The sequence below is a fragment of the Manis javanica genome, chromosome 4 (genome assembly GCF_040802235.1).
Source record: "Manis javanica isolate MJ-LG chromosome 4, MJ_LKY, whole genome shotgun sequence".
Taxonomy (NCBI): Eukaryota; Metazoa; Chordata; class Mammalia; order Pholidota; family Manidae; genus Manis; species Manis javanica.
In genome coordinates, this window is record NC_133159.1 from 172947593 (window position 1) to 172963823 (window position 16231).

General features: G+C 39.3%; 1 protein-coding gene and 1 long non-coding RNA gene across 4 annotated transcripts in view; one reads left to right on the forward strand and one right to left on the reverse strand.

Annotated features, from left to right (window-relative positions):
* The window catches only part of LOC140849192 (uncharacterized), a 77546-nt gene continuing 61315 nt past the window's right edge, over window positions 1-16231 (forward strand). Inside the window, exons 1-3 of one of the 2 annotated variants that reach the window (XR_012130853.1) lie at window positions 1-292; window positions 1308-1414; window positions 1543-1823. This is a non-coding gene — a long non-coding RNA (uncharacterized lncRNA). Of the gene's footprint in view, window positions 293-1307; window positions 1415-1542; window positions 1824-16231 lie in introns of those variants that run through there. The other variant, XR_012130854.1, reaches the window with a different exon arrangement.
* Window positions 10530-16231, reverse strand: part of EFCAB3 (EF-hand calcium binding domain 3) — a 42609-nt gene continuing 36907 nt past the window's right edge. For both annotated transcript variants that reach the window (XM_073235840.1, XM_073235839.1), the window contains exons 9-10: window positions 13953-14075; window positions 10530-11435 (exon numbers count right to left, since the gene is read on the reverse strand). In XM_073235840.1, the coding sequence (XP_073091941.1) occupies window positions 11115-11435; window positions 13953-14075 (444 nt within the window). In that variant the 3' untranslated portion in view covers window positions 10530-11114. The remainder of the gene's footprint in view (window positions 11436-13952; window positions 14076-16231) is intronic.

A 16231-nucleotide genomic window follows, 5' to 3' on the forward strand; every position in this document is an offset into this window, starting at 1 on the left:
GCATGGGGCTGGGTCTACTTGGCGGAGGGCGCTCTAGGGATGCGCGGCTACCCCGCGAAATTTCGCCCTGAGTCGTTCTTCCCTGAGGAATCGCTGGTGGACGTGCAGGCTTGGCAAGAAAATGCGAGAAGTTACACTTGAGCCTCCTTTCAATGCTAGGATCCTCTAACAGGTCCCCCGATTTTCCTCAAGTTGTGAGACAGGAAAGATCTCGAATCACTTTAAGAACTCAGGGTGCCTAGTACCCCTGTAGAGCTCGTGGTCAGAAGACTTGAGCGAAGTAGCAAGCACGGTAAGAAAATAGGGCCTCCAGCTTCTGTAGTCAGTCGTACATGGTGTGTGTGTATGTATGTGTGTATATACACATCTCCACACTTTTTCTGGGGGGGAGGATAGGAAATGAGAGAACACGAAGTTTATCAGTCAAATCAAATGGAATATCCAAAGATGAGTTTTTAAAAGTTACATAGCCATCCGGTTTTTGGAATTACACGTACCTGAGCTTATTTGCACAATCGAGGTTGTAATACATAACCACATATAGTTACATTAAAATATTCCAGCCTTACATTTCTTTTTCCGTAATTACTACAAACTGATACTCAGAAGACTAGAAGAACATACGCTGTCAACATCAGATAAGTTAGTTGAGGAGACTTCAGGGGAAGAGTCGTGACTCCACTTCGAAGAAGAGAAGGCTAATTATTTAAGTGGTGCAGTGCAAGACTTGGCACACTGGTAACCAGGGATCTTGCAGATTCTTTTCATATGCAAAACTAGGGGGAGTAATGAGAGATTCTATCTATACCTTTCCCACCTAAGAAATTGGAACAAGTTCTAATCCCTCTCTAATCATAAATAAGAATACTTGAGTGAATCAAAAAGAAAGTAACTTGTTCTTTACTTGAAGGCAAAATTCTTTTGCCATTCTCATGGTCTTTGAAACATTTTGAACACCTCCTCCTTGCCAACAAACAATTACAAGGATTTCTCTTTTCTCAAGGCCAGCTGTCAGCAGGTAACATGACTGATTTACATTTATTCTTGGCATCTTGTTCTCTCATCTACAGGCTTTTTCCTCCTCACACCAAACCTAAATGCTCCCAATCAAGCTCACTCTCTGCTTTGACTTGAAGTTACTCATAGTAGTTCCAATATTTAGAGCCACTTAAAATGTCAACCAACTTGGGGCCTTTTTAATAGAAATGCGATAAAATATACCACACTTAACTTTTGCACAGTTATCTTTGCCTGACCTGTAGACACCTTTTTCTCCAACTTTTTAAGCACTTGAAATAATTTTTCAGAAGAAATTTGGAAGAAATGGCTGTGAGTGTTCTGTGGTATCATACTCCATACGGAACTATACCTCAGCGAACACCGCATTTCAGAGGAGCTACAGGTCCCTTTGCTGGTGAGTAGGAGAACTCAGTGGGTGGCGTGGGTTTGAAGCCCGTAAAGGTTAAGACCTCTCAGTCTGGATTATTGCCTTGGTGTCAGTCCCTCCCAGGGGTAGTTAACTGTTTCATGCTTTTCTTTCAGTTCCAATCAGTGGAAATTTTGGTCTGTGTGAGCATGTGTTCTGGAACCGAAGGGCTGGGGAAGGGATCCTGGTGCCCTAATTTGCCCTCCTTATTGTTTCACAGAACCTGCAGCAGCCCCAGATAACCGAATAAGCTAGTTTAACGACTTTAAAACAGCTTTAGCATGTTTTTTTTCCTTACTGCAAAATATGTGCTTATTGTAATACATTTAGAAGATAAAGATAAAACAGAAGAAAGAAAATACCCCCTTTCATCTTTAACTCATTAAACACTGGTTTATATCCTTCCAGTCTTTTTTTTTTTTTTGAGAGGGCATCTCTCATATTTATTGATCAAATGGTTGTTAACAATAAAATTCTGTATGGGGGGGGTCAATGCTCAATGCACAATCATTAATCCATCTCAAGCCTAATTCTCGTCAGTCTCCAATCTTCTGAAGCATAATGAACAAGTTCTTACATGGAGAACAAATTCTTACATAGTGAATAAGTTCTTATATGGTGAACAGTACAAGGGCATTCATCACAGAAACTTTCGGTTTTAATCACACATTATGAACTATAAACAATCAGGTCAAATATGAATATTTGTTTGATTTTTATACTTGATTTATATGTGAATCCCACATTTCTCCCTTTATTATTATTATTATTTTTATTTTTAATAAAATGCTCAAGTGGTAGGTAGATGCAAGATAGAAAACATAGTTTAGTGTTGTAAGAGAGCAATTGTAGATGATCAGGTGTGTGCCTGTAGACTATGTGCTAATCCAAGCTAGACAAGGGCAATAGAACATCCACGGATGCAGAAGCTTTCTCTCAAAACAGGGGGGGTGAGGTTCTAAGCTTCACCACTGTTGTTCCCTGATTTCTCACCTGATGGCCCCCCTGCGACTGTGTCTGTCTTAGGTTGTTCCTCCCTTGAGGAATCTTACCCGTCTCTGGCTAACCAGTCATCTTCCGGGGCCATACAGGGAAATGTAAAGTTGGTAAGTGAGAGAGAAGCCATATTGTTTGAAAAGGTTAGCTTTTTACTTCTTTGCAGATTTATGCCCTGTGGCTTCTATGCCCAGCACTTGTCTCGAGGTATCTTTACCACCTGGAGGAATTATGATGCTCAGTAAATTCGATATGAGGCACGAATTCTATTTAAGGGTTGTAATTAGGAAGGAAGAAGAAAAGCTATAGAGGTAGTATATGGAAGAAAACATGGGAGGATTGATTATTTCTTTGACATATCTTCTTGTAGAGTACCTTAAGCATGTATAGGTTTTAAACTAACTAACTTGCACACACATATTAACATAATAGGAATACAGTGACATAAACTAAGCAAATCTATAATTACCAGCCATCTCCAGTGAAGCCAAGAAAACCAGTTAGGCACCCTAGGCATTTGTGAAAATTTGTCTATGATATGATAGATATTGTCCAACTGTACTTGAACAGTCTGAGAGAAATCAGACAAATTAAAGCAACCCATTTCTGGGATCTGTTCACACCCCATATGTTCTTTCAACCATAGATAGTCTATAGTCGTAAGATTTTGGAGCGCTACAACTTGCACCCCTCCCAACTCCTGGTTGAGTTCCAACAGTACAGATCCACTCAAATTCGTTGTCTCACTGTATGCACATGCCAGCCTAGACATCTCCCTCCTCATTCCAGTGGCAATTCCAGGAAATGGTGGGATGGATGCAGCCACAACCGCAGCATCGCCCGGATCCCTGTGGAGGCTTTTTGATGATCATCCCCCGGCACGAGTCCTCCAGAGAGTGCTGATGCCGGAAGCTCCTCCTCATATCGTATCTTAGTTCATTTTCTGGGTAGCCAAGCTAGGTCTTGATCTTCTGCATAAAAACAAACAGACCCTTTGCCCACACTTTGACATGCCCTCTATACCACTGTGTAGAACTCATTGGAGGTCAGCACACAGGAACTGCTTTTTTTAAAATTTATTTTTTATTTATTTTTTTATTTTTATTAAGAGAAAGGAATATTATCAGAAAAGAGTACCTCCATAGCCGATCATCTGACATCCTTTAAGTGATCAAAATTAAGGATATTTAAAGCATGTGTTAATCTTTGATTTACCAATAGTTTTATCCTATCAAGAAGTAATCCCCCTTTTCTTTCTTTCTTTTTTTTTCCTTTTTTTTTTAAATCTTTAATCTACACTTACATGAAGAATACTATGTTTACTATGCTCTCCCCTATACCAAGTCCCCCCTAAAAACCACATTACAGTCACTGTCCATCACAATAGCAAAATGTAGAATCACTACTTGTCCTCTCTGTGTTGTATGGCCCTCCCTCCCCTTTCTCCCTCCCCCCCATGCATGCTAATTTTAATACCCCCCTTCTTCTTCCCCCCACCTTATCCCTCCCTGCCCACCCATCCTCCCCAGTTCCTTTCCCTTTGGTACCTGTTAGTCCATTTTTGGATTCTGTAATTCTGCTGCTGTTTTGTTCCTTCAGTTTTTCCTTTGTTCTTATACTCCTCAGATGAGTGAAATCATTTGGTATTTCTCTTTCTCCGCTTGGCTTATTTCACTGAGCATAATACTCTCCAGCTCCAACCATGTTGCTGCAAATGGTAGGATATTCCCTCTTCTAATGGCTGAGTAGTATTCCATTGTGTATATGTACCACATCTTCTTTATCCATTTGTCTACCGATGGACATTTAGGTTGCTTCCAATTTTTAGCTATTGTAAATAGTGCTGCGATAAACATAGGGGTGCATCTGTCTTTCTCATACTTGATTGCTGCATTCTTAGGGTAAATTTCTAGGAGTGGAATTCCTGGGTCAAATGGTAGGTCTGTTTTGAGCATTTTAATGAACCTCCATACTGCTTTCCACGATGGTTGAACTAATTTACATTCCCACCAGCAGTGTAGGAGGGTTCCCCTTTCTCCACAGCCTCGCCAACATTTGTTGTTGTTTGTCTTTTGGATGGCAGCCATCCTTACTGGTGTGAGGTGATACCTCATTGTAGTTTTAATTTGCATTTCTCTGATAATTAGCAATGTGGAGCATCTTTTCATGTGTCTGTTGGCCATCTGTATTTCTTTTTTAGAGAACTGTCTGTTCAGTTCCTCTGCCCATTTTTTAATTGGGTTATATGTTTTTCGTTTGTTGAGGCATGTGAGCTCTTTATATATTCTGGACGTCAAGCCTTTATCGGATCTGTCATTTTCAAATATATTCTCCCATACTGTAGGGTGCCTTTTTGTTTTATTGATGTGGTGTCTTTTGCTGTACAGAAGCTTTTCAGCTTAATGTAGTCCCACTTGCTCATTTTTGCTGTTGTTTTCCTTGCCTGGGGAGATATGTTCAAGAAGAGGTCAGTCATGTTTATGTCTAAGAGGTTTTTGCCTATGTTTTTTTCCAAGAGTTTAATGGTTTCATGACTTACATTCAGGTCTTTGATCCATTTTGAGTTTACCTTTGTATATGAGGTTAGACAATGGTCCAGTTTCATTCTCCTACATGTAGCTGTCCAGTTTTGCCAGCACCATCTGTTGAAGAGACTGTCATTTTGCCATTGTATGTCCATGGCTCCTTTATCAAATATTAATTGACCATATATGTTTGGGTTAATTTCTGGAGTCTCTAATCTGTTCCACTGGTCTGTGGCTCTGTTCTTGTGCCAGTACCAAATTGTCTTGATTACTATGGCTTTGTAGTAGAGCTTGAAGTTGGGGAGTGAGATCCCCCCTACTTTATTCTTCTTTTTCAGGATTGCTTTGGCTATTCGGGGTCTTTGGTGTTTCCATATGAATTTTTGAACTATTTGTTCCAGTTCATTGAAGAATGTTGCTGGTAATTTGATAGGGATTGCATCAAATCTGTATATTGCTTTGGGCAGGATGGCCATTTTGACGATATTAATTCTTCCTAGCCATGAGCATGGGATGAGTTTCCATTTGTTAGTGTCCCATTTAATTTCTCTTAAGAGTGACTTGTAGTTTTCAGAGTATAGGTCTTTCACTTCTTTGGTTAGGTTTATTCCTAGGTATTTTATTATTTTTGATGCAATTGTGAATGGAATTGTTTTCCTGATTTCTCTTTCTATTGGTTCATTGTTAGTGTATAGGAAAGCTACAGATTTCTGTGTGTTAATTTTGTATCCTGCAACTTTGCTGTATTCTGATATCAGTTCTAGTAGTTTTGGGGTGGAGTCTTTAGGGTTTTTTATGTACAGTATCATATCATCTGCAAATAGTGACAGTTTAACTTCTTCTTTACCAATCTGGATTCCTTGTATTTCTTTGTTTTGTCTGATTGCCATGGGTAGGACCTCCAGTACTATGTTAAATAACAGTGGAGAGAGTGGGTATCCCTGTCTGGTTCCCAATCTCAGAGGAAATGCTTTCAGCTTCTCGCTGTTCAGTATAATGTTGGCTGTGGGTTTATCATATATGGCCTTTATTATGTTGAGGTACTTGCCCTCTATTCCCATTTTGCTGAGAGTTTTTATCATGAATGGATGTTGAACTTTGTCAAATGCTTTTTCAGCATCTATGGAGATGATCATGTGGTTTTTGTCTTTCTTTTTGTTGATGTGGTGGATGTTGTTGATGGATTTTCGAATGTTGTACCATCCTTGCATCCCTGGGATGAATCCCACTTGGTCATGGTGTATGATCCTTTTGATATACTGTTGAATTCTGTTTGCTAATATTTTATTGAGTATTTTTGCATCTACATTCATCAGGGATATTGGTCTGTAATTTTCTTTTTTGGTGGGGTCTTTGCCTGGTTTTGGTATTAGGGTGATGTTGGTTTCATAGAATGAGTTTGGGAGTATTCCCTCCTCTTCTATTTTTTGGAACACTTTAAGGAGAATGGGTATTATGTCTTCTCTGTGTGTCTGATAAAATTCTGAGGTAAATCTGTCCGGCCCCGGGGTTTTGTTCTTGGGTAGTGTTTTGATTACCATTTCAATTTCTTTGCTCATAATTGGTTTGTTTAACTTTTGTGTTTCTTACTTGGTCAGTCCTGGGAGGTTGTATTTTTCTAGGAAGTTTCTTCTAGGTTTTCCAGCTTGTTGGCATATAGGTTTTCATAGTAGTCTTTAATAATTCTTTGTATTTCTGTGGAGTCTGTCGTGATTATTCCGTTCTCATTTCTGATGCTGTTGATTTGTGTTGATTCTCTTTTTCTCTTAATAAGTTGGGCTAGAGGCTTATCTATTTTGTTTATTTTCTCAAAGAACCAGCTCTTGGTTTCATTGATTTTTGCTATTGTTTTATTCTTCTCAATTTTGTTTATTTCTTCTCTGATCTTTATTATGTCCCTCCTTCTGCTGACTTTAGGTCTCATTTGTTCTTCTTTTTCCAGTTTCGATAATTGTGATTTTAGACTATTCATTTGGGATTGTTCTTCCTTCTTCAAGTGTGCCTGGATCGCTATATACTTTCCTCTTAAGACTGCTTTCACTGCATCCCACAGAAGTTGGGGCTTTGTGTTGTTGTTGTCATTTGTTTCTATATATTCCTTGATCTCTATTTTGATTTGTTCATTGATCCATTGATTATTTAGAAGCATGTTGTTATGCCTCCATGTGTTTGTGAGCCTTTTTGTTTTCTTTGTAGAATTTATTTCTAGTTTTATACCTTTGTGGTCTGAAAAATTGGTTGGTAGAATTTCAATATTTTGGAATTTACTGAAGCTCTTTTTGTGAGCTAGTATGTGGTCTATTCTGGAGAATGTTCCATGTGCACTTGAGAAGAATGTATATCCTGTTGCTTTTGGATGTAGAGTTCTATAGATGTCTATTAGGTCCATCTGTTCTAGTGTGTTGTTCAGTGCCTGCGTGTCCTTACTTATTTTCTGCCTGGTGAATCTGTCCTTTGGGGTGAATGGTGTGTTGAAGTCTCCTAAAATGAATGCATTGCAGTCTATTTCCCTCTTTAGTTCTGTTAGTATTTGCTTCACATATGCTGGTGCTCCTGTATTGGGTGCATATATATTTAGAATGGTTATATCCTCTTGTTGGACTGAGCCCTTTATCATTATGTAGTGTCCTTCTTTATCTCTTGTTACTTTCTTTGTTTTGAAGTCTATTTTGTCTGATATTAGTACTGCAACCCCTGCTTTCTTCTCACTGTTGTTTGCCTGAAATATGTTTTTCCATCCCTTGACTTTTAGTCTGTGCATGTCTTTGGGTTTGAGGTGAGTTTCTTGTAAGCAGAATATAGATGGGTCTTGCTTTTTTATCCATTCTATTACTCTGTGTCTTTTTATTGGTGCATTAAGTCCATTTACATTTAGGGTGACTATTGAGAGATATGTAATTATTGCCATTGCAGGCTTTAGATTCGTGGTTACAAAAGGTTCAAGGTTAGCTTCTTTAGTATCTTACTGCCTAACTTAGCTCGCTTATTGAGCTGTTATATACACTGTCTGGAGATTCTTTTCTTCTCTCCCTTCTTATTCTTCCTCCTCCAGTCTTCATATGTTGTGTGTTTTGTTCTGTGCTCTTTTTAGGAGTTCACCCATCTAGAGCAATCCCTGTAAGATGCCCTGTAGAGGTGGTTTGTGGGAAGCAAATTCCCTCAGCTTTTGCTTGTCTGGGAATTGTTTAACCCCGCCATCATATTTAAATGATAGTCGTGATGGATACAGTATCCTTGGTTTAAGGCCCTTCTGTTTCATTGCATTAAATACATCATGCCATTCTCTTCTGGCCTGTAGAGTGTAGAAAAGTCTGATGTTAGCCTGATGGGTTTTCCTTTATAGGTGACCTTTTTCTCTCTAGCTGCCTTTAAAACTCTTTCCTTGTCCTTGATCCTTGCCATTTTAATTATTATGTGTCTTGGTGTTGTCTTCTTTGGATCCTTTCTGTTGGGGGTTCTGTGTATTTCCGTGGTCTGTTCGATTATTTCCTCCCCCCAGTTTGGGGAAGTTTTCAGCAATTATTTCTTCAAAGAGACTTTCTATCCCTTTTCCTCTTTCTTCTTCTTCTGGTACCCCTATAATATGAATATTATTCTTTTTGGATTGGTCACATAGTTCTCTTAGTGTTGTTTCGTTCCTGGAGATCCTTTTATCTCTCTCTATGTCAGCTTCTTTACGTTCCTGTTCTCTGGATTCTGTTCCTTCAATGGCCTCTTGCATCTTATCCATTCTGCTTATAAATCCTTCCAGGGTTTGTTTCACTTCTGTGATCTCCTTCCTGACATCTGTGATCTCACTCTGGACTTCATCCCATTGCTCTTGCATTTTTCTCTGCATCTCATCCCATTGCTCTTGCATTTTTCTCTGCATCTCTGTCAGCATGTTCAGGATTTTTATTTTGAATTCTTTTTCAGGAAGACTGGTTAGGTCTGTCTCCTTCTCAGGTGTTGTCTATGTGATCTTTGTCTGACTGTAGTTTTGCCTTTTCATGGTGGTAGAGATAGTTTGCAGAGCTGGTACAAGTGCCAGCTGGAAGAGCTTTCCTTCTTGTTGGTTTGTGGCCTTCCTCTCCTGGGAGAATAGCGACCTCTAGTGGCTTGTGCTGGGCAGCTGTGCGCAGACAGGGCTTCTGCTTCCTGCCGGTTGCTATGGGGTTTATCTCCACTGTTGCTGTGGGCGTGGCCTGGCTGGGGCTGCTCCTCCATAATGGTGGAGCCCCCCTTCACTAGGTGCTGGGTTCTCGCAGGTGTGGATGTGGTCTGGATGTTGTCCTGTGTCCTCTGGTCTCTATTTTAGGAATATTATATTTTCATGTATATATGTGGTTTTGGGAGGAGATTTCTGCTGCTCTACTCACGCCGCCATCCTGGCTCCGCCTCCTTCCAGTCTTTTTAAAATTTTTGATTTAAAATAGTTTCAGAACAATGGCTTTTTCTTTTCTTGTAGCCTTATTGAAGTATGATTTACATAAAATTTAATTCACCCATTTTAAATGTACAGTTCAATGAGTTTTCATAAAAATCTATATTTGTGCATCCACCATCCGAAGTTTTAAGAACCCCATAAAATTCTCTCATGCCTCTTAACAGGTAGCCTATTTTTAAACTTAATAGTAGCTTGCGAATATAATTTTTTTGTTTAAAATATTCTTTTACACCATTTTAATGATCCTGGTATGGTTTTGTACAGCTGTACCATGATTTATTGGACTCAAGTTACTTTAAGTTTGTTACTATTAAAATTCAACATGTTGAACGTCCTTATAACTAAATCATTTGTACATTCATGACTATTTCTTTAGGAATAATTTCTGAAAGTGGAAGTGCTGTGTCAGTGGTTACAATTAGCTCCGTGATTAAGCTCTCTGAGGTCAGGGTATTTTATCTGTTTGTTCACTGTTACACATCCAGGGTCTAGCTCATGCTATGCAAGTCACTATTAATAATTGGGTAAAAAATTAGTGGCTGAGTACCTTTTGCTATACTGTATTCCATCAAGACATGCCAACTTATACTGTCACCAACAGTGTGTAACCATGTAATATAATATATTAGGGTGCATTCTGGATTTTCCAGGATCGATCTACTTAAAAATATTCTGTCCTGTTATGCCACCGACCCAAGGAAATATTCCAGGAAGTCTAATATTTTGGCATCCAAATTACATCTTTTAGACTGCCTGCTGTCCTAGCAGCCGTACCAAAAATAAAGAAATAAACCTCTTTGTCAAACCATAAATCTTGTTCTAGTTAGAAAACATGGTCACTTATCTATAAGTTTTTTCTCGCAACATCATAACATTATAAAGAACAGCAAATATATTTACAGTTTTGAATATTAAAGGTAACAAAATTGCTTCAAGTCTATTTCATTAAACAATTTTGGGAACCTTCATTATATTAATTAATTTTTCATGGTATGTTATAATTTTAAATTATAGAATCTCCCCATTAAAATGGGACACATGTTTTCCTTTTCTTAAAAGGGGGAAAAATGTAATGGATGAGATACACTTAAACATGATTAAAATACTAGATTTTATGTATATTTTTCTATAAAAAAAAAATTACAGTCCGCCCAACTTGTAATATAGTTTCACATGTATTTCTTAAATGCATTAAAGAACAATAACCACAGCAAATATAATGGATGAGATCAGTTCTGATTGGTCTGAAGATGTGTGGCTAAGGAGCCTAAGGAGCACCTGAATTTAATCAAGATTCCCTGGGGGATAATGATATTATTCCCTGAAACTGAAAAGTCATTGTCTTCCACTGCTCCTGGCCTGTTTCACAAATAATAAAAAAAAACTAATGTCACTTACGTTAACATGAACTCGGGTGCCTATTGCTGGGAGAGCCCTCAGGAGTTCACAAGTGCCAGCTTTAGCTTTTCTCCTGCACTGGCAGTTTTGAGCCAGATGGGGGCAGCAGAGTTCAGCTGTTTGCTAGGGAATAACAGCATGGCATCTATTTACTAATAGTAAGAATTAGGAAAGGGAACCCACATTATGACTTAAAGTTTTTTACTGGTCAGAAATCAAAAGGTGTCACATTTAAGCCACCAATAATTAAGCCACATTTAAGACAAAAGCAAGAAACTATAATTTTGGTAGCTATGAAAAGTAGTTCACAGTGAGCTGTTTAGAAGATGTAGAAATTTCATCGTCAAAACCCTTTGAGACCTTTCCATTTTCTTTTTCTTCCTGTCTCTCTGTCACATTCACTGATACCTGAGAAGGAAGAGAATACAGAACTGCGGAAGGAATTTCTGTTCATGTAGGCATCATATAACCTTAAGTCCTTTGTGGAAAGTAATTCTTGGCAAATGTTCCAGGACCATGTGTAAGTAGAAAAGGTGTCATAGAAGGACTCATTTTTAGTGTCTATTCCAATCAAATCCCCTCGGATCTTCTGCCAGAGGTTTAGCATTTCTTTCCTGTGTTCAAGGGCAATTCCTAAATTATAGGCATCTGTAGCTCTCTTCACCTGCAGTGAGAAAGCAGAAATTTACAGTAGTTACCTTAAAATGCCTTGATGGTGGACCACTATTACAGATATCCTGAGTTACATTACCAGGCTACTGGAAAGTCACTGAGTTTATATATTGGGTAGTGGTACTTGGTGACATTAGTAGTTGAGGGACAATCAACATTTATTACTTGGGAATAATGAGATAGCTATTAAAAGAATCTTAAAAACACAACAGACTAAAACAGGGGAAATGTGGGAGGGAGATAGGCTCTGGATACAATAGAAATGCCAAGGGTGGCACTCAGCCCAGCCTAGGACGGAGAGGGAGAAGATGCGGGGCTGAGTAGGGCCCCTCTGACCAAGCTGAGGGAATGAATGGTGATGGGAAGATGCTCAGGGAGAGGGGACGGCATAAACAAAGGCTCAAAGACAGTAGGCTCCCTGGAGTTGGCATGGGCTGTTTGATACATGGCACTTCAATATTGCCGAAGTGTCAGTTTAAAATGGGAGGGAACGAGTGTGAGCAAGTTAGGCAGTGTTGTCTGCTGTCATCAGGCCCTGAGCTGTGACGTCAGTGAGGGTAGGGAGAGCCCTTTCCTCCGTGAAAACCAGGCTGTCGTGAGCCACTGTTTCTGATGGAAGTGAAATAAATGCCTCATGTGTGGAACAGAAAATGTGGTTGAATAACCCTGCCATCGTTGAGAAGGATGCATTCCCTCTTCAGGAGGACAGTGACATAGCTGGGTCTTCATGGTAGATTGTTAGCAGCTGTGTGGAGAATGGGTTGGGGGAGCAGCTCTGTGGTAGAAATAGGGGGCAAGACCTAATGAGAGCCCCAGTTAGGGCAGTAGTAATAGGGGACAGATTTGGAGAATCTTCAGGAGAACAAGAGAAGCCAGATTTGGTGACTGGTGGAAGTGAGGAAATGAGGAAAACTTGTTAAGTTAAGGATGGCTCCTAGCTGCCTTGTTTCCGTGACTGGGGAGATGGTGGTATCAACAACTGAGATACAGAATCCCCAAGGAAGAGCCAGTTTGATGCAGACGATGAGTTGGTTTTGGACATGTCCAGTTTATTTCACTATGAGACAGGGAGGTAAAAATGTTCATCAGGCAGTCACTGAGATGGGACAGAAGTACTGGAAGGAAGGCTAGTGGCAGACTTACGAGTCATCAGTACATAGGTAGCGGCTGAAACACAGGGATAGTCCAAAATAGAGTCCAAAGAACACCTGCCCTAGCTTTTCCTCACTTAACACGGAGATCCCCAATACTCTGATGTGGCTGGGTTACAAGTATGCCAAATTATCCATCTCCTCAAGCTTCCTTAGCCCTTGGGACAGCTGGTGCTCCAGGCTGGAGGCCTCTGGCTGTACACAGCCTCTGTTTACCCCCACGTGAACATGCACCATGATGAGAAGCGCTCGGAGCCCATTCCTTTGCATACTTGTGGTATGCAAAACTGACCACATGTAGTTCCATTTGTCCCAATATATTATTACTGCTCATTTCCTCCTCTGTATCTTCCACTCTCACTCCAAGTTCACTGAGGATAGGAACTGCGTTTTTTTCTCTGTGGGAATCTCCAAATCCCAGAACTTTGTTAACATGGAATAAATATTTACTGAACATATGAACAGATGAGTGTATATAATGAGAAGAGCAGTAGGATGAGGCTAGAAAACTAGGAAATATGGAGACTTAAGAGATGGGGAGAGGAGATAGTAAGGAACACGGTTACAAGGAGAACTGAAGACGCAGTATTGTAAAGGTCAAGGAAGTAAAAAGTGTCAAGGAAATTTGATCATTAGAGTCAAAGCAGAAGGCAGGTGGCATAAAATAAGACACCTCAGTCTGTCTCTGTGGAGCACAAAAGTTGCTATGAAGGCAGGGCTGAGAATTAGACAGGCAGCATAGAGTTGTGCTTAAAAGTGGATACTGGTGCCAAGTTGCTCATGTTTATAATCCTGGCTGTTACTTTCTAGCTATGTGTCTTAGGGCAAGTCACTTAACCTCTCTGTGCACATCTGTAAAATGACACAGAATGATAACAATGCCTGCCTCAGGACTGCTGTGATAAGTGGATGAATTGGTACCTGCAGAGCACTTGTAGAGTAAGTACAGAGCACAGTGCCAGGCACATAGAAAGTGCACTTGAACTACTAAGATTATTTTCATTCTTTCAGCTCTATAGTCAAGATGCTTTCACTCATGATGGTACTCTTGAGTACACCACTCCCTATGGCTACCATCTGACTACCTTAACTAGTTGCTATTTCCAGCATGAAGCAGATGAAAGTCCCAGAAAGAATGATGGGTATGACTCCATAGGAGATTAGTAGGATGAATTATAAGTTAAAGTTGAGTCCATCTGAATATAGAGCAAGAAATATCATTACAATGGGTACAAATGAGAAACGATCTTATTTTAAAGACAGAGCAGGAAAAAATCTCGTTTTTATGTTTGTAGCATTGAAGTGGAAAATACTTTTGTCAGTGTTCTCTGGAAAGGCATTTCACAGTGGATACTCACGTGCTGCTTAATAGCAGCTGCATCGGTCACTGTCCAGTTCTGCTTTTTCTTGAGTATTTGATCAATGGCAAGGATGGCAGTTGGATAGCCTGAGGCAGGGCCAATGGGCTTTACATTTGCTGTCTTTATGCACATTTGAAAAAGAAGGTTAGTTATATATTTTAGTTTGAATTATATAAGAAAGACATTAAACAGAAGTATATTGTATTATGAAAGCATTTGTATATGATTTATAAGGTTTATTGCTAAATCACTTGCCAGTTGTTTTGTGGCACGTGGATCTACAGTGCCATTTAGCAAATTCTCTTTCTTAATGATGACGCCTACTCATAGGAGTAAGTACAGACCAGAAGACGGTTCATGTTTGGAGTGGATATGGAGGGTAGGAAGGAACCAACTCCATCCTCACCCAAACTTCCCAAACCATCACAAAGACTGAAAATGAATGTGCCCTCCACACAGTACAACGCATGTTACTTCCAAACTACTCGTGGGGAACCGGCCATCTGTTATCTCTCTTGCTGGGCTGCTGAACAATGCTGGTGAAATCATATAAACACAAGTGCTTCCTTTAAAAATGTGTGTCTCCCAGTCTCATCAAAGCCCTTGGTATAGCTCAGTATTACTTTTCTTCATTCGCTGTTAACAGCTGTATGGTCCTTAGAGTGGCTCCTAGAAAACCAGACCTTCAAACTCCGTCAGCTAATGATCTTGGCTCTTCAAGGTTACCTAATATGAATTCTTTTAACTCTTTTTTCCACCTTAGGGTTTCTTCATCCTTTAATGTTATTCCCCCCTCCTTCCTTCTTATATATGAGAGCTTTTCCTAATTTCCAATGCCAAAGTCTTCCCCACATCTTTGTTTATTTGCCTCCTGGACCTTTTACCTTCAGTTCTCCTCTGTCCAGGGCTGGCATCATCGGGGAGTGACCTGGACAATCAAGAAGAACCCTGAGTCTGGGTTACTGTTTTGCTGTTGCTATCTTTAAATCTGTAACTGTTCTGGACAAGGGGCCCCACTTTTTTGTTTTGTGCTGGGCCCCCCAAATTATGTAGCCAGTCCAGCAGTCCTCCTCTCCTTAATCTTCAATTTCTCTTTTCCTTGAGTGGTTTACAGCTTTCGTTGCATGTTGGTACTTTAGAAAATATTGAGGCCTGGGCGCCATCCTGAGATCTGATTTAATTGGATAAGGTGGGAGCCTGGGTATAGAGTTTTTAAAAGCTTTCTCTAGTGATTCCATTGAGCAGCCAAGACTGAGAACGACAGCTCTAGGGCTCCTTCCTTCTGGCGACAAATGTGCTCAAGTCTCTTGCATCCTGAAACCATTTTGTCTAGACTCTGATTCTATATCAGCCTATAGTTTCATATCTCTCTTCCTTAATAGTTAAAATTTTTTGTAAGAGGAGCTGATTTTTTTTGTTTGGCTTTGTTTATGAGTTTCTGGAGATGCATGATAAAAATCTCCCACTGCGATTATGGATTTGCCTATATGTTTAGCAGCCATTCTTCCTTTATTTTCGCATGCATAATACCTTAAAAAGTTTAAACTTAATCCTTATAATTCTGTTAATTATTACCTTCTCTCTCAATTTGCTAGGTGCATACAGGTTAGGATGGCTATGTCTTCCTCATGATTTTAAAAATCATTAAGTAGCATCTTTATCTTTAGTTATATTTTCCTTAAATTTTACTTTCCCCATATTAATATATTGATACCAGCTTAGTTCAATTTGGATTTGCCTGATATATTGTTTTCTGTCCCCTTACTTTCAAGGTTTCTTTGTCACATTTTAGGTATGTCTCCTTTAAAGAACATACCTGAAAATTATTAAAACTCAGTCACAGAATCCTTTTTTTTAAACTTGAAACATGACCCATTGTCTTTCCTTCCTTTTAATTCTTGTGTTTTAGACTGGTATGTTTAATCTTTTTTTGTGATTACTGTTATATCTGGATTTTTCTGCCTATTTTGTTTTGTACTTTCTATTATCCCATGTTTTCTTTCTTCTTATTTTTTCCTTCTGTTGGTTTGACAGTTACTCATTTTAATGATATTCATTATGTTATTCATGATTTGATTTAGTCATTATCCTCACATTTTTAACACTCATAATTCATGTAATGAGTTACAGATTTAACCAATATCATAAATCTCTACCCAAACACAAAAAGAACTTAGAAAGCTCAATTCTGACCACCACCCTCCTCATCTTCCATTTTACTGTGGTGTAGTATTTTAGTTCTTATTGTTTAATACTCCTCAAACCAGTAATTCTTC